Raw genomic sequence first — 26,503 nt, forward strand, 5'->3', positions numbered from 1 at the left:
TTTACTGTATTTTGTACCACAGAGAAAATAAGGAAGAAAAAACTATTTACAATAGTTGTTATACCTTCATCTTTAAACTGTAGCAGATTTAAATTTTAAAAAGAATCCGCCCATAATTTAGAAACTTGGTTTAATCCTTAAAATGCCTACAATTTATACAACTGAATATACCAGTCATTAAAATATACTTTGATTCAAGGGATTTAAAAAAATACAACACCTGCATAAAGAAAAAATAATTTAGGGAGCCTAACAAAAATTAGGTAGGTTTTTTTTTTTTTGGTTTGTTTTTTGAGGCAGAACCATAAAAACAACAGGAAGTTGTGGGACAAATACAAAGAATTTAAATTACATTGGACAGATAGTAGTGGTTCATACAGATAGATCTTTTGGAAAGGTTGTCATGGCCCTGGCCAGTTGGCTCAATAATACAGCATCAGCCTGGCATGTGGAAGTCCCAGGTTCGATTCCCAGTCAGGGCACACAGAAAAAGCTACCATCTGCTTCTCCACGCACCCCCCACCTTGTTTCCTCACCCCTTCTCCTCCCTGCACCATGGCTCAAATAATTTGAGCAAGCTGGCGCTGGGTGTTGAGGATGGCTACACAGCCTCACCTCAGGCACTGAGATAGCTCGGTTGCAAAACGAGAGAGCAGCGGCCCCAAATGGGCAGAGCATCGCCCCATAGGGATCTTGCCAGGTGGATCCCAGTCAAGGCCATGCAGGAGTCTGTCTCTCTGCCTCCCCGTCTCTCACCCTCTCATTTAATTTAATTAAAAAAAAAAAAAAGGTTATCATTTGGTCATTTTGTTTTTTAGACTGAAATATTTAGTTACTTATTTTATGAAATTCCTCTAAATTTCAGAATGCTTTTAAAGGAATCTAGTCAAAAAGGGTACATTCTTAAGAAAGGTAAAAACAACACACTGGGTTTTGTTGTTGCTGCTTTGTTTTCTTTTCCGAGCTGGCCAACAATATGCTGAGACTCTCAGTTTTATAATTAAAGGGACTTAGGTGAATTTGCTCTTTGGCAGCTACTTTTAATATAAGACTCTTGCACATACTGCACAAAGCCTGATGTCGCACATTTTCCTGCAGAAAAAAAATCTACAGTACTAATACAAATGCCCCACCCACTGTCTTCTTCCTGAAGCCGTGACCCACCAGAAATATTGTCTGCCTCCCAGAAATACAATCCAAAATAAAAGTCGCATTATTTTGTCAAGAAAAGATCCACCTGTAACCAGGAATATTCTTAACCGAACAAGCCCATCTTTAGAAGAGCAGCGCTTCCCCAGCAATAACCCCTCGGTGATGTTTTAACCCCATCGTCTTGCTTCTGTCCCAACAAAACCTATGACTTGTCCTCACCCACACTTTCTCCTCTTCATCATCCATAACATTTTAATGGATAATATAGACAATGTAAAAAAACAACAACAAACCAAACTCATTCCATTCTTACTTGCTGAATCAAGACTGACCCAAAAATGGAAAAGGGAACCCTTGCTCTGCATTGATACCCTAAGGCAGAGATTTGCAATAGGAGATTAAAACAAACAAACAAAAAAACACAAACATTAAAAAGAAAGACACATGTTCCTAGCACACTATTAAAGGAGCAGCTGCATTTTTTCCGATTCTATGGCCTCATATGTCCCTCTGCTCCCCACATTCCAGCCACTTCCTTACAGCTGGTCCCCTCAAACTTCCCAGCCACATCTCTGGTGCCGGCTCTAACCTCGATGTTGCCATTCTCTGAACTTGAGCAACTGGACTCCAATGTTACAATATCTTAAGGTTTGATAATCACACCTTTTTGAATTTGGAGAGGTTCAACCAGTTCTGTTTTGTTGTTGTTTATTAAAACTCCCCACTGACCAGTGAGGCTTATATTCATTTAACTAAATGGACAAAGATGCTAACCAGCCTCTGTTCAAAAGATGTAGGATGAAAGGTATATGCTAAGTATACTAAAGTGTTCATACAGAGTCTGCCAGATTTGAAGGCAAATACATACCAGAGAAATCCCATTTTATCAGATAAAATGAAGTACATTAAAGAGCTCTGAAAATCTAAAAGACCATGGAGGCCTAACTGTAGCTTTCTTTAATTATTTCCATATTACAAAATAGTCCTGCAATTGAGCCAATGATTCTATTCCTTTCTGTAAAATTCAATATAACATTTCAACATAAGACAGTGGATACATTCTTTTTCTAGCCCCCCCCCCCCCAATACCACCCCGAACAAGTTCCCTCAAACATCATGCAGTTATCAACGTCCTAGATGTCGGAGGCTGGTGATGACAATAGCTGAGGTTATCCTGATTTAACGTCCATATAAATCACATACAATATTTTATTCAATCTCCACACCCTCCAGAAATATGGTATGAAAGCCACGTTACAGATGTGGGCTGTGGGGGTGAAACAGGTTAGTTACCTGGTGCTTCTTGAGGATAAACAGCCACTAAATAGGAGGTGTAACATCTGAATCTTATCCACTTGTCACTGATGTCATGAAATCTGCCGTGAGATCCTTGGAAGGAGAGGTCCTAAACGTTCGATGTATTCCAGAATCACCTAAGCCGATCTCCCTAACATTCTGAGGTCTGAGGTTATTAAACATCTCAGGTAGTTGTGAAATTGACCTAGAGACAGCATTTGGGAATTACTGCTTTACAACAGTGTGGGGATAGGGAACAAACGAGCAAGTGAGCAGTCCTTTTCCTCTGATGGAAGAAATCAGGCAAGTTCTATTGAAAATTTCTTACATTCCAAACAGCAATTAATAATTATAATACAAGTACTGCATGCCTGCTTTGTATCATAATTATCAACAAAGTTAGTGAAAGTTGATTGTTAATCAATTTACTTTGTAAAACCTCAGGAATGGTACACAAGTATTCACTGTATTTCAGTCACCTCTTCAGTATCAGCGATGGTTGACACCAACACAAATCAGTTCTAGGAGCCGAAACAAATACACATTCACTTCTTACAATCCATCTGATGAGTTGACGGTGCGGCAAACATTGCCGCCATCCCCCCAACTACATAAAACCAACTTTAAAACCTCCACGTTTCTGTTTTATCACCTGAAAAAGTATACTTCTGTACTAGATGAATGTTAAAGTTCCAAGGCACAGTGAACTCTTAGATGTCTATAAATATCCCATTTCATTAATCTAGCATCCAGTTGTTGTACTGGCATTGGTTTTAATTGTTAGCATTCGCAATCTACACCTATAAACATCAGATATTGTGTTTTGTTGCCTGGCAAGGCTGAAAATCCAGACTTTCATCATAACCAATGTTTCCATTTGCCTACTTCCAATGTAATGTTCATTCAAAAACTATCTTTTGCATAATTATTCTTAACTAGCTAGAGTTTAAGTAATATACAGTGTGTCCGTAAAGTCATGGTGCACTTTTGACTGGTCATAGGAAAGCAACAAAAGACGATAGAAATGTGAAATCTGCACCAAATAAAAGGAAAACTCTCCCAGTTTCATACCTATTCAGTGCAGTTCAATGTGGTCTCACGCACAGATTTTTTTAGGGCTCCTTAGGTAGCTATCCCGTATAGCCTCTACAGACTCGTCACTGACTGATGACTTACCAGAACAGGGTTTCTCCACCAAAGTGCCAGTTTCCTTCAACTTCTTATCCCACCAAGTAATGTTATTCCTATGTGGTGGCACTTCGTTATAAATGCACCGATATTCACATTGCACTTTGGTTACAGAATCGAATTTAGCGAGCCACAGAACACACTGAACTTTCCTCTGTACCGTCAACATCTCAACTGGCACCGCCGTGGGCTGCTCTGCTGTATACACGGTGTTACGTCATCATCTGCGCATGCGCACATGCTGCTACATCATCCTAAAGAAACTGGGAGGGTTTTCCTTTTATTTGGTGCAGATTTCACATTTCTGTCGTCTTTTGTTGCTTTCCTGTGACCGGTCAAAAGTGCACCATGAATTTTTGGACACACTGTATATGTGAATATGGTTACTTTATATAACCTGTGCCTCTATTTAGACTAAAAATACCCTTTTCTCTTTCTGGCATTATTCTTTTGGGAACCAAGTTCAGGGTCAAATCCAAATGCTATATAATATAATTTTTAAATGTACCCAACAATAAAATAGCAGTCTCTGTCTTTAATTACATGCTATTGAATTTTTACAAATAGTTCTAGGAATGTCTGCCAAATTTCTACAATTTAGAGCAACGACATCATGAGAGAATAGACAGTTCACAACATATTATGTATTATTTCTTGGGAACTACAGAAATGATGTAGTTCTAAGTTATATTTTCATTTTAATGACAGCAAAGCAGACATCCATCAAATTGATCACCTACCCACAGTGAGGAGCCACGATCTCAGCCTTGAACTAGTCTTCTCTCACTTCTATTTCCATTCTCACTCACATCAGACAGTCCATCAAGGCAAGGAAGAAGGTGCCTTGCAAATGTACATTGCAATTAATTTCTAATACTAAATACATTAAAAAGAGGTAACAAGTAGGAGGAGTGTTGAGATACTAGAGGAACATGGGCCTGATTTAGTCACTCTGAGTGTATCACACAAACCTACCACACACGATACCTGGGCACATAGTAGGTGCTCAACATTCCCCTGCAAGGGAATCTGTAATCCAGGGCAAAGGAACGGTACCCACAGTCCTAGTGCGCACCATTGAGGGAATGGACGAAAAACCACCACAGGAGGTTAAACGCAGGTACAGTTTACGTGTACTTGAGAGAGGGGTGTATTTCTCAGACTAATTACTCAGGTTAATTCTGAGGCAGAACCTAGGGAATTCACTGAGTTGAAGTTCAAGTAGGTCTAGGACTGCAGGAATATCTCTGGCCTTAAACTAGTGAGAGAAAATTGACAGTAATCTCATAATTTAAATATGCAGGAAGTTTATGCCCCAAGCTTGTGTACGTATATAATCTGAACTCAGGGGTTTGAGGGCTATTGCAAAGATCTACTAGAGAGAAATGACTTTACAAAGTGGTCTATGACAAAGGAAGACGGTAGGGGCAAAGTGCCCAAGTGGCAGCTACACAAAGCCCATTCTTGGACGCCAGTCTCTTCTCTGATGGCTGCTGTCCACACCAGGTCTCATCGTTACCTTGAGTGATCTAAGTTGCCTGTAACTGATGTCTGCCCACAGTATTCCTTGGGCTGCCTTCTTTTCTCTGCATTCCCTCCAGGGTAAGGCCCAACCCACAGACCCCTGGCTGCTTCCATCCTTTCAGCATCTTCCCTAGCAATTTACCTGGGTCCATCCCCATACTAACTGTATCCATCATCAGATTACGCCCCATAATGGGACCGGTGTAATTTTTCTTTACTGTGGAACATGATCCACTATTAAGACTATAGGTGCTTAGTTTACAAAAGCAGCCAAGTACACAAAACAAAAGTTGCTGAGGGAAACTCAGCCAAGAATCTGTTGCTTAACTCTAGTGGTTCTAGACCCCCCACCCCCAAAAGGCATGCCCACTTCCATTAAGTATCTTCTAAAAACTGGGGGAAGGAGAGTGGAATCGCATAATAGATGCTAAGGCCAGAGAGGCTCACGGGAGTGTTACAGTCTACCACTGTTCACCCAGAAAGAGGCTACAGGTAAGGAGGGAGAAGACGGGGCACCGGCTGGGAGACGTGGGGTGAGTTCAGTGATGTCTGAGCCTCAACAACTGGCTGGGTGAAGAGAGAAAGGCCCTTCTCCTAAAGGTGTGTGCTGGGGTTAAAATGATGGTGTTCAGTCACTTCATGCACTGCCTGGATTATAATATCCCCTCACCAGGTGGCAGCTATTTTAATGATGAAGCTGATAATACTGACATCAGCATCATAGTATATTTCTTGGCGAACTGCAAAGATGTCCACGGCGCAAAGCACCCAGGAGCATCTGCACTCCAAGCCAAGTTAGGGGGATGACACATGAGGCTGGATGCTCTATTTAGGACACCGCTTGTAGATAAAAGGCGTCCTCCCCAAAGTCATGTACAAGTTACAAATGAGAACATCACGTAGGGAAGGCAATTTAATTTACTTCAAAAGTTTGTTCAAAAAGTCGTAGCCACACTGACTGATGGGCAATTTTATGCAAATAAAGCATGGAGCAGCTGGCATGACGGCAGAAGGACCCTTGTCTGCATCCCTGCAAAGTCCTGCAGGAGGAGGCATGACACAAGGTCAGATGCACACAGATGGCCTGCAGATGCATGTCTAACTCACGTGGGTCGTTTTTGAGATGTTAAAAACTTCTTTACTCATTTCTCCTGTGAAGATTTGTAAAGCACCTACTATGTGTTTCAAGTGCTGAGGAGACAGCAGTGAACACACAAGGTTCCTGCTCTCAGAGATCTCCTGTGAAAACTCCAGGTCATGAGGGCCCATGCATGACTCTTCAAGTGAAAAAGTGAAACTCTTGCAACAAGGGGTTTGGTTCTGGGTCCTAGTGAAACCTCACCTCCCATTGCTCCCAGTTCTGGGGAGCCTGACATAATGCAAGCTTGAATCAGAAACGTACAAATAAATATAAAACTGAGCTAGTAAGGTGTATTTTTGAAAAGACTCTTAGACCCAAGATCATGAAGAGAATGAGGAGCACAAAGCCCCCTCCAGGGACCAGGGGAATCCGCAGGCCTCCTCATCTGTCTGCCCATCCGCAACAGGGTGCAAAGGGGGCAATTCCAGGACGGCGACAGGTCCTCAGAAGCCCGCCAATGGGGAAATCTGCCAGTATCACTCTGGGGCTTCTTGACCTCTACATCCTAGGATACAAATCAGGAAGAACTCAAAGAATGTAGGTACTGGCCAGAGGCAGAAGGGCACAGCAAATTGCAGGGACAAGTTCATGTTCTTGAAAGAAACAGTCCCCTGAACTCTCATTCTTAATGTGATGACTGCTGACCTTCATCCAACTTAACTCATCGATACAAAGACTGCCTTTTCTGAGCTGGGCAAGCAACCCTCACTGCTGGTTTGAGTCTGACACTCCTCATCTTGAAGGCTCTGAATGTATCCAAACCCTGACAAGGTCTGTTGGCTATGGAGCCCCTCCCATTCATTAACACATTGATTTTAAAAAGTTATCTAATGCCTAGTATGTGCCTGGTACTACCACATGATCAATGGGAAACTAGTTCTGATCTTCATGTAACTCACATTTTTAATATTCATTTTCAAAGACAGCTGTTAGAGGCAACCAGTAGATCACTGGGGCTTTATCAGAGCATTTCATTTCTGGTTCTCTTCAACCCACTAAATCCCCTGTAAATCTCATGATCTTTAGACTTTCATGGGTCAAAAGTAGCGGCTACTCCCCATGAAACATTTCTGCTCTGGAAAAGAATAGCCTGGCATGGCCTCGGTGGCCCACTGTGGCAATTAAAGGCTGTGTACCACATGCCAAAAGACGCCTGTGCCCTTTGCATTTGTCACTATATCGATGTACAGAGCCAGGTGCACTGGGGGAATTTAATAAATGTGTTTCTGAATGAATGGTGAATGCCAAGGACTCCCTCTAGCCCCCAAAGTTCTATTAAGAATGAGCAAGGTCAAAAGTCTGTCTCGTCTCAGTGGGCCAACTGGTTCTAGTCCGTTCATTAGATGCTGACCCGACTGTGCAAACCTGCTTTAAGTGCCAAGTTCAGATGTGGACACTGTTGACTTGATAATGGTATAAGCTAATATTATTTGCAAATGTTTTCATGACCAAATAGTAGATCTTCTCAAGTAAAGCTAACGTGTTGAAATGTAATACCTTATAGAGGCAAAGCTGGCTCACGGTCTAAACACAAAACTATGATGAAGACCATTTTTTTACACCAGCCCTGCAATTTCCTTTAAAAAATTCATAGTTACATATTTTAATCTTTCAATCAATAAGACAGGGAAATAAAAACATTGGTTGGTCTGCCTAATGGAGTGCATTTGAAATTTATAAATAAACAAGAAGACATCAAGAAGCAAAACAATCACTAATTATAAAACTGGATACAAAGAAAAATCAAGAGCTTTAGCCCACTTTGCAACTGCATACAAAGGAAGCCCAGAACGACTTCCTGGCTGCAACATTCTTATCAAGAGCAAGACAAGATCCCAAAGAAAGAAAAGGAGTATTAATTGTATTTTCAAATAAAACAGCCTGCTGAGCTTCCCTGGACAAAATGAGCAGAATCCTTAAAAGTGGAATTAATTTTCCCTGGACTTCATAACACTTTATCTCTTACCTCGTCTTTACACAATCAAGTGGCATCTTGTTGTAAAGAACTGTCATGGTACACAGGACCTAATTATTTGATTGCATTAGTCTTTCAGAAGGTGAAAGCAATGTGAAGAGTTGACAAAGTATGCAGCCCATATTGTTGGCACCTTAGCACCTGCCTTCATTACAAGCACTCACCAAAAGGCAGTGCGCCAGTGCTGGGCTTTAAAGCTGAACTGTATATTATCTCCTTTTCAGAGCCCTGGGGCTATCACGGCAAAGCACAGTGGTCCAATCTAAGCTCTGAATAGAGAAAAGGGAAGAGATCATTAAATTATAATTTCCATGCACAATTGGTACAAGTATTTCCTACCAACAGGATTAATATGAAAGCCAGATACCAGAATAAAGCTGCTCTGCAGAGAGGATGGCAGTTTAGTGTCTTGTAAATTTGATTTTACTGAAGACCCTGACACATCACAATAGTGAAATCCTATTTACTGTAGCAAGTAGGATGGATAATGCTATTTAATACCTGGTGTACTGTGTGCCATCATCTCAGAGCTTTGTGCTCCCTGTTCTCATCTTACCTTAAGGTTAATACTTCTTGACAGCCTACATGGTAAAGGGAGCCCCAAATTAAGTGCCAATTCCACGATTTGCAAATCTTTCCTCTAAAGTTGGGCGCAGAAAAAGCGGCTCCGGTTAAGGGGATCATTTTAATGGGATACACTTTCAACAGCTTATCCGAGGGGGGAAAAATGGAAGTCTCATATCCCTAAAGCCAGATTAAAAAGCATTTCAAGGTTGTCCAAACCACATTTCCCATTAGAAAACCCAGAGAGGTTAACAGAAAGCCAATGCATTGGGAGGACTTGTTGAATAATGAATTAAGGATAAGACCCCCATTCCCACCACACTGTATTGAATTTTCCCCCTTGGAGGTTAAAAAAAAAAATGCACCAGCTTGCTACTTTGGAATATCTGCAATAATAAACTTCCTTTAGAGAGACAGGTAAGAGTATAAAAGGGTTCAGTCTTTGAACCTAAGTTATAAATAACTATCAATTAAATGAAAAAAAAAAACACATGGTGATACTAGGTGTTACTCATTTGTCTACTTTACAGCATCTAAGGGCATTTACTTGAATTATCATTATTTGTTACTGACTGAAAAGCTGAGAGGTACTTGCTGCAAACGATTTCACTCTCATCTCCGTTATCAGCAATGGCATTAAAATTAAAAGTGACATTGGCTTCTACTGTCTTCAATGTCCAAACTCGTGGACCAGAGAACCCTGTCTGCTCCTGTAACTCTTGCTAATGACAGAAACTGCAGGGAATCTGCCTCGATTTCAAGATGAATGAGGAAGCCAGTACCAAATTTCCAAGTGTCAGAAAACAATTTATCTCTCTAGGTTGACAAATGCAAACTAGCACAACCTATCTAGGCATCACTACCACAAAGTTACGCTTGTAACCATTGTGTTAAATTTGCTATTATCACCTTGCATGGCCAACGCACACACAATAATTTAGTGTATATTCATTCCCCACAGGACCCAGAATCACTGACAACTGGTTAGGAAGCACTGTTGGAGGAAAATATCAAAGACATTTTTTTTATCCCATAAATTGAGTTTATGTTATCTCCCTACCCCCCAAAAGGATTGTTTATGTTTTAGTATCTCAGATGTCAGTGGTCTGTGAGTGAATCCTTATTAATTCCTTGAAGAAGCTGACCCAGCTTCACTCAATGAAATCTTTTCACAGCGACAGACTTCATCCGGCAGTAAAAATGCACAATAATTTCTTCCAATAAGGAGCACACCGAGCTGACAATAATCTGTTCTGTTGTCATTTCTCTTTATTATCATAGTTGGGGTTATTTTCCCCCCAAGCTTTACACAGAGAAATACAGGAACAAAGGTACTAATTGACGAGGAAGAAGTCAACTCATAAAAAAAAAAAAGCCAATTAATCATACAGAGGAGCCTGACACTTCATGATGCAATAGAAGACAGGCCACCTACCACAAGTAAAAAGGCTTTTAAAAATTGCTCACTTGATGTAAGCATGACCTTAGAATTTAATTAGCAGCTCTCTCCACAGGTGATGGAATAGTAAAGCACATTTCTTCCTAATGATAATTTATTTTTCACCATTCTCTTTGCATTGCTCTCTCTTGCCCGGCTTGCACCCTTCCCTCACCAACTTAATTGTATGGGATTGACAGCAGCGGGTATGCAAATTGCTGCTGAAATCGACAGACGCCTGTAAACCGAAAGCAATACATACCCCACTACCCTGTTGATCTGAACACGGCAACTGTATCTAACTAAGCTCTCTGATCTCCCCTGGCTCCTCAAGCCACCAGGGCTTTTAAAGCGCTCTTCACGCTGTGCCGAACCCCACCATTCTGAGCAATGCCAAGAGCAAAGCGGATGCAGTGGAGCAAATCAATTCAAGTTCATAATTGAGAAGCTAGGCATGCAAGACACACTAATCATCAAAGAACTCATGTCTCCAAGATGTCTTGGGGAGAAAGGAGTCCTCCATCCTGGAAGCTCCCTGGGGAATCTAGGTTCTGTCCTCCTCTACTGTGGCCTTGGTCCTTGCTCTCACTTCCCTCCCATAGGACTAACAGGCTACTGGGAAATACACATTTTTTCTAAGGACATGCAAGCAATCCGGACTCTAATGAAATAACCACCACAACACAACAGTTGTGTTTTCTTTCTAGGGGCGGAATGGGATGACTGCCCTGTAGCTATACTACGAACATACGAATGAATGACTGAATGCTTAGAAAATATTTTAAACTGCTCAAATAACTATAAATTTCTTACTTCAAAGTAAAACTAGATATTAAAATAATCCTTAAGAGTACTGTGTTGTAGTTGCTAGGTAATCAAGGCTTATTTATTCCCTTTTGGTCAAATTTTCCTAGAAAGTGTCAAATCCTGAGGAGAAAATTATGCATTTTGAATGCTTAACACTCTCAAGTTATGAGGTAGTATTAATCAAATTATAACATCAGGACCTAAAAGTTGTCCTAGAAGCCAGAAAGAGCTAACTTATCGCCCAAAGAACTAACAAAACAATCAGCAGGATTTAATCTCTTAAGTGCAGAACCAACAAATATTCAAGATAGCAGTGGAGAAAGAGAATGACTTAAAAGCTCAGGTGTGAGACTTGGCTCAAATTCAGATCATGCTTTGACTATATGTCCTTTGGAAAATTATTTGAAGCTTTAGGATCTTCCTAAACAACAGGGTTGGCAGCTGCACAGGAATGTCTGTGGAGATTAAACGACAATCTATGCAAAGTGCCTTGCACAATGCAAATGTTCAGCAAATGCTACTTACTGTTAGCTATTATGATGATGATGAGCTATACATATCCAGGTAGCCTAAATTACACTGGATTTTTCTCATGGATTTAAATTATTAATAAATGATTAGTGGAGACTAAATATTTTGAGCATATATAAAAACTGCATACTAATTGCTTAGACATAACTTTATGGTATACGCTTAGTAAATCAAGGATTTATTCACATACTCTTACAATGTATGAGTTATAGAAAATATAAAAACTAAGAAAATGACCTTTGCTCTCAAGGAGTTTAAAAGATAAACACAGATAAAAAATTCATTTATTTTAAAATATGGCACCAGAGAGAGAGGCTTATGATGGAATGATGGAACTTGGTGAAAGCTTCTTTTTTTTTTTTCTGAAGCTGGAAACGGGGAGGCAGTCAGACAGACTCCCGCATGCGCCTGACCGGGATCTACCCGGCACGCCCACCAGGGGGCGATGCTCTGCCCATCCAGAGCGTCGCTCTGTCGAGACCAGAGCCACTCTAGCGCCTGGGGCAGAGGCCAAGGAGCCATCCCCAGCGCCCGGGCCATCACTCTACCACTGAGCCAACCGGCCAGGGCTGAAAGCTTCTTAAAAATAACATTTAAGAGCCTTCTCTTTGAAAGCGCCCTCTCATCAAATCGCCAACCAGGAATTAACACTCGAGTATCTTTCAGTTAAGTCACACACCTACATGAGATTCTCTAACGTTCTTAAAATATAAAATGTTACTCCACCACTACTACAGCAATGTTGTTGGATAAAGCTGGCAACATTTACAATGAAATAAGGACCTGAAAAACTTATTTAATGGCTTTGACCTTGTTTCTCAGTGAAGAATACAGGAATACTGGTTCTAAGATGTGTGAAATTGGTGTCCAGTTAAATTATACTTATTACAGCTCACAAGTCAGTGAAAGGAGAAAATTATCTCAGACACCTGGCCAACTAGCCAATGGAAACACCTGGGAGGAAAAAACTCCATTTACACCAGGGATAGCTAATTGATAAAGAGTTCACTGAAACAGATCCAAGAGGCAAACCAAGAAGTCAACGTGCTTCATGTGCTCAGTGGACTTGGGTTCAACTTCTCAATAGAAATTTGTATCAGGCCAATGAAAATGAACAGTTCAAATAACAGACAGGATGGGGCAAAAATAGGTTCACAGACGCTCTTATGGAAAATAATGCAATAAATAAACAACACAAGAATAAATTCTGTTTTGTGTACTTACAACTGAAAACCTACTTTTGCCTCACCCCATATAGTTACTGTATTTGTTAACCTAGCTGATGGGCAGCGGGTAAGGAGATGTTAGAAATCGTCCTTGAACGATGCTGTAAAAGACTTGATGTCCCTTCTACATTAACAGTATATACCATGTAGTATCTAGTTTACGGTTTCGTTGTTTCGTTTGTTTAAAACGGAGAACATATGTATACATATCCACTTTCCACCCACAGGTGACCTGAATTTCACAGCAAGTCAGATGATTCTGCAAGTTATCTAATTAAAATCAGTTTTTCTGATATTATGCCCTATTGGATTTAGTGCTTCTATGCCTTCTAACACAAAGTGTGTGGAATTCCTACTAGATATGGTTCGAGACTGTACTTTTCACTACCACCACAACTTAAGAAAAGCCCTTTTAATAATTTCTTGTGTTAAGTCTAGAAAATGCTTCATCACCAGGGGCCTACATATCTCTTAGATATTCCTAGATGGAATCCCAAATGGACAAAATTCAACTGAGGTACTTTAGATATGGCAGTGACAAACAAAAACACACCAGGAAGCTGAATAGCACTAATTTAATTTTATGAGTATTAGTATCTCATACACAGTGGAAAGCAAATAGTCTTTAAGGGCAGCTGCTTAGGCTACATTTTTCCCAGTTTTCAAGGAGCTTTAAAATACCTCATCTCTTGCCTGACCAGGTGGTGGCGCAGTGGATAGAGCGTCGGACTAGAATGTGGAAGACCTAGGTTCGAGACCCCCGAGGTCACCAGCTTGAGCGCGGGCTCATCTAGTTTGAGCAAAGTTCACCAGCTTCGACCCAAGGTCACTGGCTCAAGCAAGGAGTTACTCGGTCTGCTGTAGCCCCACGGCCAAGGCACATATGAGAAAGCAATCAATGAACAACTATGATGTCACAACAAAAAAATTAATGATTGATGCTTCTCATCTCTCTCCATTCCTGTCTGTCCCTATCTATTCCCCCCCCCCCGTCTCTGTAAAAAATAAGAATATATAAAATAAACAAACAAATACGTCATCTTATCTGGTCCCCCAAAAAATCACAGAGGTGAGCAAGGGACAGAGTATTCCCCTCACTCTCCAGAACCAGAAATCAGAGACTAGATAAATGGTCAAGCACCCAGACCACAAAGCCATGCCGTCTGAGCCCTGGTCCAGCATTCATTCTTTCTACCACATGCAATTAAATGTGGAGTCGTTAAGTATTAACTAATAGTGATGTGATGATTCCACATCGGGAGTCTTCTAAGCTCACCGGTGCTTCTCACCTTCAGTAAAAATCCTAAATAACTACTTTCTAGACTAATCTTCAATAGGAAAAAAATCATATATATTTTGCCTAAATAAGAAGACATTCATCACGATGATCTGAAGTCATCATACTACATCCCTCTGATCTCCACCACTTGTTCTAACCCGAGGCCAAAAGCACCAGTCAGCAGCTGAGCAGATCAGTTAAAGCCACCAATGACCTCTCAGCCCCTCATGGCCAATCACTGAATTACCTACAACAAATCGGTGAACATAAGAGAAATGAGTGAATACCTTTCAGTGCCTTCCTATGTACCCACCAGTGATTGATGACAAACTCAAAAGATACACACACAAAATTAGAAAAAACAAGAATTCAAGCATAGTAGCACTTGATGGCAAAGAAAACTCTCATGGGAGGAAGGGGAGACAGAAGATGCTGAGTCAATCAGCTCAGAGCTCACATCGCCATCTACTCTGTTCTGCCGACCACGTGGCTGACCACATGGCTAAGCATGGCAGGCACAGCCGCTCTGGAGGGACACAGGGAAAACATGGAAGGCCGTGGACTGTGGGGTGCTCTGCACTAGAGCCCAGGACAGGAGCTTTATGAGAGCTGGCTCATGTCACAGGTTAGTGAGGTAAGTACTACCAATCTTCACTGAGAGCTGATGAAACTGAACGTTCCAGTACAGCGCTCTAAGATACCCCGCAGGTAAATGCTAGTTCAGATCCAAGCCACCCAAGGTCAGAGCCTGTGCCCGAGACCAGGGCTCTGCAACTACAACTCGTGGTCCTGTGCCAGCCCGTCACCTTCTCGGTACAGCCCTAAGAATGGTGACACGTTTAAACGTGTATTTCAAACTTCAGTGTGCACAAATTGAAAGACAGTCACACCTGTTCACTGGCATAGTGGCTATGGCTGCTTTCTCATTTCAGTGGCAGAGTGAAGGGCTGAGACAGACCTACGCAGGCCCTGCAGAGAGCCATAAACATTTACTATCTGGCCCCTGACAGAACATGTGCTGACTCCTGCTCCAAGCCATGCTGCCCAGTGCTTATTTGGAGGTCTGGAGAAATATCCCACACTTAACACACCCCAATCAAACTCCGGATTTCCACCACCACACATTCAGATCCGTATTTTAAGTGTCCCCCTACAGAAAATCCATAAGATCCTATGTAAAAGGCACAACCCTAGAATATGTCTGATTTGTTCTTTCTTTCACTCGTGATCAAAGCCACCAGCAAATCTGATCAGCTTGGTCTCTGAAATAGCCAAACATGGTTCATTCCTTCCATGGCTCAGCACCCTGGCCCAAGCCTTCCCCATCCCTTTTCCGAATGGCTGCTGTAGGCTCTTAGGTAGGACATTTGCTTCATTTCTTGCTCAAGACATCAGTCAGTATACTCTCCTGCTCACAAACCCATGGGCCTTTCTAAACATGCCAACCATACTCCTGCTTCAGGGTTCTGGGGCTCCCCCCACTGCAGACCCCTTCTCAGATGCCACCCTATTAGACGGTCCCTCCCACTCCATCTGACCCTGAATCTATGCTCCTGGCCCTCGGACTCCCTTTCCCTTGCTTTATTGCTTGCCATATTGTCTCAACCTCCCATACAGTGTATATACTGGACTTACACTAAATTTAGGCTCCAGGAGGGCAGAAGTTTAGTTCATTTTCTTCAATATGTGTCTCTGGCAGCAGAACAGGGCCTGACATACTAAGGTACACCTCAATAAATATCTGCTGAATGAATGAGAAAATGGTCCCTACCTTCAAGAAGCACTCAGCTCAGTGACATGCAGAGAAAGGTGAAAACTTTCAATATATAAATAACTGTGCTGAATGGGGCTTAATAACGTATTTTGTATTTTACTTACTTTCTCACTAAACATCCTGTTCTAAACAAATCAGATGTTTGGGGACTCAGTCAAAGGGAAGAGAAAGCTAGCTTGGTAATATCGTGGTCAATGCACAAAGTTATCCCAGACAAGTCTACTTACTTTATTTTATCAAGACACTTGGTACATGTGCAAAGTCCTATTCTTACCTTTTGTTTCAACCATAATTCCTTCCTTTGCATCTCTGTCCAATTCTAGATACAATGTCAACAACAGGTACTAGCTCAACTCTTCCTCCTTACTCTGCTCCCTAAGTCCTACCATTCAGTCCCTGTCTGCCACTCGTGAAGGACATTATTTCTTAGCCACAAGTGCAATGAAGTTGGAATTTTCAAACACTCACATCTAAGAATGTACTCAAGTTCAGTCAATGTTCAGGAGAATTAAGAATAGCACTCTTAATAGAATTTACCCTTGAAACCTATATAATATTGTTAAAACCAATGTCACCCTGATAAATTCAATAAAATTTTTAAATAAAAAGGGGAAAAATACTATGAAAAGTATTTGAGGGAAGTGTCTGAGTGGTGAAATGTGTCAGGGAACCAGTAATGTCATCTTACTCAAAACTATCACGGTAGAAATGCCATTTCCTGTGAGAATGATCTACCTGGGTTGGCTTTCTCCACTTCCTGCCCACTTTTAACTAGGAGAAACAATTACAGTTTTAATTTACTGATTTTTGAATAAATGTACAAGAAAGCTACAGACGTGGTAACAGAAGAGAGGGACAAGAAGCGGTCATACCCTCTCCTCCAGTCTGGCCAGCTGCTCTTTGTAGAATGCATCCTGCCTCTTTATCACTCGGTCTTTCTCTTCCAACAGCTTAGCCTAAAAAAGAAATGAAGAGTATACTATATTAGGAAAAAGCAAGAGCAAAGCAAAAGTCAAGTACAAATTACGTTAGAAGTAAGTAAACAAAGCTGAAAACTTCTGCAAACTACTAGGTCTCTGTCACAGAAAAACATTAATAAGATGATGATTGCTGTATTTAAATGTAAAGAATGAGTCTACACTGTTTTTTCCTTTCTACTGTAACAGCTGTGTCCTACTTTGTCCAAATATATCATAATACAGCAGAGACAGATTTAACTTCTCTTTTGGAGAGTAATTTCAAGGATTAATCTTTTGCACAATAAAACTTGGATTTTAATCTGGGCTTAAGACACATGGTTATTAACCTTTCTTGAACAAAAAATAATGCCTATGTAACATTTGCACATAAACTGTGTACTTGAGAACCCTTAAATTACCCAGTGAAACCTGAATAGAAATACATGCCTTGGTCTAGCTCCTTTTTCATGAAGCAACTGTCTTTAGAGGGAGGACCAAAAACTACTATACATGTAAATAATTAAAAGTTAATAATAATAAAAATGAAAGTAATTCAAAATCTGTTTTCCTACTTCTAATTTACAAGATCTTTTTTAATATTAAATAAAACCATGAAATATTTTCGATTCTTGAAAAGCATAATAGTTACTCATGTTTTTCTAGATTAATAAAATAATGCATTTTTCAAACTATTGTATCTTGAGCATATGTTTAAGTGACCTTTATCATCTAAGGAAACAGACCTCCTATATCACCCCTAAATAGAAAAGTTTTTTAATATATTTTTTGTTCAGGGAATGCTGAATACACACCTGACCAGAAATTTAAAGAAATTACGGAAAGATGTATTTTGGCATTCCTGTCCTTGGGTCATGCACAGTTTCTGTTTGCAAGATGATCATGTGTCCCCTGTCTCAACCCCTGTAAGGGGGACTTTCACTATCTTGTTTAAAGTGAACCCATCTGCACGTTTGTAGATCACTGTTTTGCTACTTACTTTGACTTCAATGTCCTGCAGCATGTTAGAAAACAAACAAATAGTTATTTAACAATATAAGAACTGCTTTTTCCTAATGTCAGATAGACATCTAATACATAATATCTACCTAAAATGCAAACCACGGAAGGCAATGGGGGAAAAGAGAGAGACTTGCTTAACTTGGGACACATTTAAATGTGACTAGGCTATCAGTTTAAATAGAAAATTTCAATGAAAAGGTCATGCTACGTGAAAGCATATGAATGAAAATACAAAATAATTAAGATTTGAACAAAATACATTCATATGTAAATACATAATTGATGGCTCCTTGGTATAACAGTAAAAACTTGCTATTCTGTCAGAAATAGAAAACAAAAAGTAAATGGACAAAGAAGGTTTAACAACACTAAGTGTAAAGAAAATATGCAAAATTATATATTTTGAACTATATATTTTCTCTAAAGAAAGGAGACCTTTCTAAATTCAACACAAACACCCCAAATTTAAAGCAAATGAAAAAAACTGGACTTATGTGACCCTCCATAAAAATAAAAATCATTAAACCAAATAAAAAGTAAATGACAAAAAAAAAGAAAAGAAAAAATTAACATGTTGCTATGAAAGTTAGTTACTAAGAGAGCACTGAAAAAATATACCAAGAAATGACACAGACTGACAAATCACAAAATACAAAAAATAGGAAAAATAAACATACGGTAAAAAAAAACCTCAATCCTAGAATACATTAAAGAATAAAAATTAAATAATGAAATACCATTATTCATCTATAGAGCTGACAAAAAAAGGCTCTTCTACACACGGTCAGAATGTAAACTGGTACAACTACCTTTTAAATCAATTTGAAAAAATGTAATAAGGCTTAAAAATGTACACATTCACTGAGATCTAAACACGATTTCTTAAGTAATTATAACAGTAGGCAAAGATGTTCATGATAGGGTTGTGTAGAATTGCAAAGAAACAAAAATAAAACAATCTAATTATTAAATAAAAAATACTCCAAATCTACTAAGTAAAAAAAAGAAAAAGACTATACACAGAAAAGACCCTATGATCACTTTTTTGTAGGAGAAAAGGCCAAAACGATATTCATCAAAAATGTCAACAGAGGTTGCAGCAGGGTAGTTTCTACTTAATACTGCTTCTTTATATTCTCCAAATTAAAAATAAACACACTTTCTTGTCAAAGGACTCGGGAGGCAATTTTTGGATGTGAGAGAACTATACTGTTTCTTGATTAGGGTGGTGGAAAACTCATAGAACTATAATATTACAAAAAATAAATTTAACTACATAGCAAATAAAAATTAAGAATACTAAAGTTTAGCCTGACCAGGTGGTGGTGCAGTGGATAAGGCCTCGGACTGTGGTGCAGAGGAGCCAGGGTTGAAATCCCAAGGTCACCAGCTTGAGTGCGAGCTCATCCAGCTTTAGCACGGGCTCACCAGCCTGAGCACAGGGTCACTGGCTTGAGGAAGGGGTTACCTGGTCTGCTGTAGCCCCCGATCAAGGCACATATGAGAAGCAATCAATGAACAAGTAAGGTGTCGCAACAAAGAGTTGATGCTTCTCATCTCTCTCCCTTCCTGTCAGTCCCTATCTGTCTCTCTCTCTCTGTCAAAATTAAAAAAAAAACACAAAAAACTAAAGTTTATGAAAATAACGACATATAAATATATAAATGTACATATGTATAGGTCTTTATTACTGTTTATCTGCTTATCATTTGACCAGTTTTACTTCTAGTCATTTAATCCTAGGAAATACTAAAATCTGGTCCAACAAAAAGGTATTGATTATGAAGACTTTAGTCCAGCTATAATGATCAAACACTGAGAGCCATTCAAAATAATGTTTTAACAGACTCATTGATTTTTTTTTTAAACTCAAAATAGTATGGAGGGGTGGGAGGAGAAAGAACAGGTCTTAAAATAGCATGTATATTAAGTTACTAATTTGGGTTAAGAAATGGGAGTTTGGAGGCAAAAGGGAAGGACAAAGAAAGTTCAGTGCCTAATTACATTGACATGGAAAAAATTTAAAGTATACTTATGTTAACAGTGGATATAATATTTTCTTTTTTCTTTTGTGGCAGAGACAGAAAGAGTCAGAGAGAGGGATAGATAGGGACAGACAGACAAAAATGGAGAGAGATGAGAAACTTCAATTCTTTGTTGCGACACCTTAGTTTTTCATTGATTGCTTTCTCATATGTGCCTTAACCAGAGGTGGGGGGGGGGGGGGCTACAGCAGACTGAGTAACCCCTTGCTTGAACCAGTGATCTTGGGCTCAAGCTGGTGAGCTTTGCTCAAACCCGATGAGCCCACGCTCACCTGGAGACCTTGAGGTCTCGAACCTGGGTCCTCTGCATTCCAGTCCGACGCTCTATCCACTGCGCCACCCGTGGTCAGGTGGATATTTTCTTATTTACACTATTTTCCATTTTCTAAATTTGCTGTAGTGAACGATTATTACTTTTGTAATCAGAAGACTTTGAACATTAATATTATATACATTTATCCCGACCATGAGATGAAAACATGCCTGAAGCTGAGCGTGTGAGCTATTAAGTAACTGTATTAACCAAAAAAGAAAAAAAAAATTGTTTTAACAACTTGAGCAGTTATTTACAGCATGGAAATGATTCTACCTACTAAATCCTTAATGTGTTAACACTTAATTCTCCCATTCAATGTATGATGTTACTCACCATGGTTCTTAAAATACGTGCACTAAATGTTTCTTTTGTTCCTGTATAGTTGCACAGAGAGACTTTTTTTTTTTTTTGTATTTTTCTGAAGTTGGAAACAGGAGGCAGTCAGATAGACTCCTGCATGCGCCTGACCGGGATCTACCCGGCATGCCCACCAGGGGGCAATGCTCTGCCCATCTGGGGCGTCGCTCTGTTGAGACCAGAGCCATTCTAGCACCTGAGGCAGAGGCCACAGAGCCATCCTCAGCGCCCGGGCCAACTTTGCTCCAATGGAGCCTTGGCTGCAGGAGGGGAAGAGAGAGACAGAGAGGAAGGAGAGAGGGAGGGGTGGAGAAGCAGATGGGTGCTTCTCCTGTGTGCCCTGGCTGGGAATCGAACCCAGGGCTCCTGCACGCCAGGCCAACGCTCTACCACTGAGCCAACCGACCAGGGCCAAGAGACTTATTTTTAATTCAATACTACAAGAATGTTGCTTGAACCTACTAGGGCTACATCAACCAACAAATTTAATGTTGAGGGGCAGATTACAACCTAAATAAAGGATATACACAAATATCCTCATTTACGTTTTCAGATGCCATCCTAGAAAATTTCAATGCAACATGGATATGCACACTAAAGAACTGTTTCCAAGGACCTGAAACACCCAACCGCAGTCTAACATCAAAATCCATCCCCAGAAAGCCAGCAGAATCAATAGTTTGAGATCACTGGGAGGTAACAGAGCAAGAAACATGGTCACAACACTTTAATGGCACACTGCTTTGAAACAGTTCATGTGACACTGAGAGGGATAGTCACACAATATGAATCCTAAATGTTAAATAAGCCTGAAATACACTGACTGAGCTAATAACTGCTAAGGATGGACAGTCACACTCAACTCAAGGAAAAGCAGTAAAACAAAGTGCAAGAAAATAAAACTTTTGTGTGTCACTCTAATAGATACAGTCATCGTGAGTGACCAAATAAATACAAGGAGGAGCACAGCACTATTTATCATTATGGTATAATCACTTCTTAGGAAGAAATGAATATAATAAGTTCCCCCACCTCCTGTTTGCTATTCTTCCCACTATAAGCAATGTGCCCTGGTTGGTTTTCAGGTCCTGCTACATTTGGGATGAAATGAGTGGGCTTGGAAACATGACAGAGAGCTTATGTGAATCATTATGGGAACGTTTCATATGCAAGAGAAACAAGGACAATAAGAGAATCAAGTTTTCTTCTAAAGAAAACTCAACACATAAACATGTTGGCAGCTAGCTTCAAAATGAAGTATGTATGTATTTACTTCCTTAAAGACTTGCCTCGTTTCAGAAAGGACCAAAAAGTATATGTACTTAACAACCTCCTCTCTTTATTCATGGTTGGTTTTATTTCAAAAACCTCTTCTCTTTCCCTATGTTTTCTCTTTTTTTTTTTCCTCCAAGAGAATAAGCAGATATGTCCCAAAGTGTCAGAGAACATATTTCGAAAATGTCCTGGAAAGTGGTTACAACAAAGGATTTGAAAAGATCAACAGAAGAAGGAATTGGGATTAGGGTTGTGGCACATGGTGCTTATAGGAATTTACCTTCCCTTGTGTGCTCCTAGGTACCTCTTTATAGCAAAACCTTTTTGATATAGTGGCTCAGCTCTGTTAGGCCTGGCTGCTCCTAGGGACTGAGTTATAGCTATCGCTCAGGGTACAAGGCATGTGGAACCCAGTGACATCACAATCTCTTGGCTCAGAGTTAGTTCTGTGACTCCATACACCAAGTCCCAGGCATGTTAAGGACAGACTCTGGGATATGGACAAGTTTGTACATTTTAAATGACCAAGTTCCTTGAGATGTCAGTGTTTATTTTTCATAGCTCAAGGTAGAAAACAAAGCAGGAACCTGCTCAACTTTCCATGGGATGCTATTACGAAGCCAGGGATTACTAGGATTGAGAAAAGGCAAGAACTATATATCAATATAAATAGAAAATCCTTGTAATTCATTACCTGTCATTCTAAATCTGCAACAAATCTGAAACACACATAGAACAGACTGGGAAAGATTTAATCTTTCACAATGATATGGCTAATCTGTGGTAGACAAAATAAATCTCTATCTACTTATCTATTTTACAACTCACATAGTCAAACAAGAACAGGAAGAGGGCTTTATTCCTTGTCAGAATTACATATAAGGGACAATATATAGGAACCTAATAAAATTACATGCTGACAATAGAACAGAACTGAAATATCCAAGGGGCCCGACCATCATCTTGTAAGGTAATACTACATTTAAAAGCTGTATAACATCATCATTGTGAATATCAATTAGCCATAACAATATAATTAAAGTAGCCATGTATTCAATTAGCTAAATACCAGACTTTTGTTATGAGAAATTGCTTAGGGTTCACTGAGCCTTTATCAAATGGCGTTAATAAACAAAGGATTATACTCAGAGCACTGTTTCCAAACCACACCAGAAGGTGACCTTCAAAAGGGTAACTCATTAGGTGAACCTGAATGATGCCTAACCTATTGTCAAATCTACCACACTTTTCAATAACTACTTAGAGACAGACGCATTAGCTATGGGCACACCCCAGCTTGAAATATTCAACCATATTTCTGTCCACTAACACAGTAATGCCTGATATAAGTTGAACACAGACCAAGAGATGAAAGACAAAGGCCATTCTTTTGATAGATTTCTGAATCCTAAATCTGGAACTCATGCCCTAGCCACCAGGATGTGATCAAATTCATTTGTTTTTGTTTGTTTCGTCTTCCCCCAGAAAAGCTTCAAGAACCCTGGCCTACAAGTCAGCTTTGTCATCCTGGTAGCATTCTGGAAACAGCCTCCAAATAGTCCCCTGCCTCTTCTGGGGCACATCTACAGAGCAACCTAGTGGTGCTTTGAATTTTTCCAGTGGTTCTCACATAACATTAGTGCAGATCATGGTACTTGACAAAAGCAGCAAAATTAAGCACTAGGTGAAATCAGAAACAATCATACAACCTTTCTTCTCTGGCTTTAGAGAGGAAAAATTATTTTAAACCATATAATTAGTTCTCCAGTTCTTATTAGCACTTTGACATACTACATGGGAAAGCACTTGGTAGAGGGGGGTCAGGAGACTGGATGCCCATCCTAGCTCTGCTAAGTCACCAGGCATCTATGCACTGACCAACCCCAGCCCCCTATCCATGTTCCGAAACATCTTTAAATGCTACCTCCTGAATGTAGTATTTGCTAAGTCATGCCCCGGCTGCCTCTCCTACTGTTGCACCTAATACAACTCTTCAACATGTCTCTGTGCTACCTGATTTTGACTTCTGGTGTTTACTTACCCACTGCCCTTCTCCTCCACTATAAACTCTCTGAGACAGGAAACGAGGTTTACTCTTCTCTGTCTGTATCTTCAGCTTGATCCAGGTCTGTGCCTCCCACAAGAGAACCGCTCAGAACACAGTAGCCGAAATGAAACCAAGGGCGTCAAAAGGAAGAGGAAGCCAGCAGGTGAAGTTCTGTGCTAGGTGCTGCCAGCCTGTGACTCAGGGACACGCATGCCAGGAGCAATCAGCAAGCATTCTCATGAAAAAAATCAAAGAGCAGAGGTACCTGCTACCGGGCTTCACTCATCCATGTCTTGATCTCAACACCGATGTTTTGCTACCTAGTACAGTGACTGTTGGAAATGAGATTTCCTTCATACAGTAAAAAGGGTTCATTAACTAGCATGATAAATATTAGAGATAGGCTCTTGTTAGTAAAATGAAAACTAGAAAAAAGACACAAGGGTTAGGTGTCATATTACAGAGCGACTCCAACACCTGCTGGTGAACAGTTTATGAGATTCATAGGGTTTGGGAGAGTGAGGCCTGCAGCTATGACGTCAGGACTGGAGCCTCAAGCTTGATCCCTAACGAGTTCTGCATCCGGCCACTGGTTTAAGACAGAGATCCTCACCTTTGGCACTACTAACATTTTGGGCCAGATTGCTCTTTGTTGTGAAGAGCTGTCCTATGTACTGTAGGGTGTTAAGTAGCATACCTGGCTTCCATGACACCACACCCTACTAAGAGCTGAAGCAACCAAAAATGTTTCCAGAAATCGCCAACTATCCTCTGGGGAACAAAACTGTCCTTAGTTGAGAACCACTGGTTTAAGAAGCCTACAGGCTGTCTGCGGCCAACTAGAAGAAGCCTTACCTGCCTCAGGTGAAACTTTTCTGCAAAGAAAGCACTTAAAGGAACAGAGAACTGGACCTTCACTGAGATTTACAGAACAGGCTGCATGAATCATTCTGGACTTGCTCGTTAATAAACTTTTGTTCAGTTACTGTCTGTTCGTATTGCAGGACGGGGCTGTAGACTTGCTTGCGTTCTAGCCTGCTTATAATGTAGTAGGGGGCGGTGCTGTGAAGGTTAAGTGCCTGTAAGCAACAAGAGTCGCTCACGTACGTGGGAAGCGGTGAGTCATATCCCAACAAGAGAGGAAACTGGGAATTTTAACTCAGTGTTTTTGACCCAAGTAGGAAAGGCATAAAGTGGGTACATCGGTTCTGTGTTTTTGGAGGTTCCCTGTAAAAACAGAATCCGCTCCCATATAACGTAAGATTTTGATCAAAGCAGGTCATGCTTAGTTTGGGTGGAATGCTCTTTGGTCGACATGAACTGGTACGAATCTTGAACATTTTTTCTGCTCGGGCAGTGACAATGACAGACCTGTTGTTAAATATTTTATATATCATTCCTGAAAACAGCCATACTGTGATTCCATTATAATTAACAAGCCTCCTGTTACAAAGCAACATGATATTTCAACATGAAATGTCACCAAGAAAGGGGCTGAAATGCATCAGCTCATCAGCTCAGTGTCATATGGTCTGTACCTCTCTCTACAAGTCCATTTTAAAAAACCCAAAAAACCCCCACAAACATCCACCATGAAACCCAGAGCCTAAACATTAAATAAATGCTGACTCGAAAGGGAAATGAACTTCTCGGGTTTCAGAGTTCTCAAATGAGCAGCTTTCTCTTGTGTAATAACCCTCACATTAGCTACGACACGTTTACGAAAGACACAGATAATTGTAAACATGGACCAAGTCCAGAAGGAAAGACCTTGTGAATCAAATTCAGCCATTAAGCAGAAAACAAAATTCTAGAAGGCCGAGTTCTATCTATAAAATAAATAAGAAATCGTGTCACAGATCATTAGAAAGCTCAAAAACTTTAAAAATCAGAATTATAATTGCAAGAAAAAAAAGCAGTAAATAGGGCCATACTCCATAAAACTACAGTGTGATTACACAGACTTGGGGCAGGAAGGGGCTATTATTATCAAAGTCAGCCACAGAATAGACTGGTGTTATAAACTACGGAATGTCACCATTACCCGTAAAAGCAGAGTGGTGTCAACCCTAGACCTCAGCTGATATGTATGAAGTGGAAAGGAGAATCAAGCATTCAGAATTATGTAACTTTAGGTACAATTACACTAAAATGTCTCTATCTTTTTATTCCATATTGTGGAGAATAATACTTCCATTTCCAGGCACTTACATAAAATCGGTTTTACAAAGGAGATTCAAACTTGCAGTGCGCTTTTTAACACAAATGTGCTGGTTAAACGGCACTATCGGTGCGAAGGTATTTGGTATCACTGATCTGACAAATAAATTGAACAACAACATGGAGACAATTACCGTACAACTACTGAATTCCTTTTCTCTGTATTAGCTTGTATTGGTTCAATTTAAATTTAGATTTAATGTTCACACTATTGGGACCAATTGGCCAGAGTCAATCTCTTCTCTTGCAATCTATTTCACAATCAGAGCTAGGAAAAAAAAAATCCAGAGAGCACCCAGTTCATTTCACAGGCTCGGTAAGTGAGGGTCTGAGTGCCTTGTTGACTCTTGAGAGAAGTGTACAACCCAG

At 40.2% G+C, this 26,503-nt stretch overlaps 1 protein-coding gene across 4 annotated transcripts in view; it reads right to left on the reverse strand.

Annotated features, from left to right (window-relative positions):
- Positions 1 to 26,503, reverse strand: part of CHCHD3 (coiled-coil-helix-coiled-coil-helix domain containing 3) — a 281,617-nt gene that overhangs the window by 75,445 nt on the left and 179,669 nt on the right. For 3 of the 4 annotated variants that reach the window (XM_066362731.1, XM_066362729.1, XM_066362728.1), the window contains exons 5-6: positions 17,852 to 17,866; positions 16,768 to 16,851 (exon numbers count right to left, since the gene is read on the reverse strand). In XM_066362731.1, the coding sequence (XP_066218828.1) occupies positions 16,768 to 16,851; positions 17,852 to 17,866 (99 nt within the window). The remainder of the gene's footprint in view (positions 1 to 16,767; positions 16,852 to 17,851; positions 17,867 to 26,503) is intronic. The other variant, XM_066362730.1, reaches the window with a different exon arrangement.

The sequence above is a fragment of the Saccopteryx leptura genome, chromosome 2, assembly GCF_036850995.1.
Source record: "Saccopteryx leptura isolate mSacLep1 chromosome 2, mSacLep1_pri_phased_curated, whole genome shotgun sequence".
NCBI classification, from domain to species: Eukaryota; Metazoa; Chordata; class Mammalia; order Chiroptera; family Emballonuridae; genus Saccopteryx; species Saccopteryx leptura.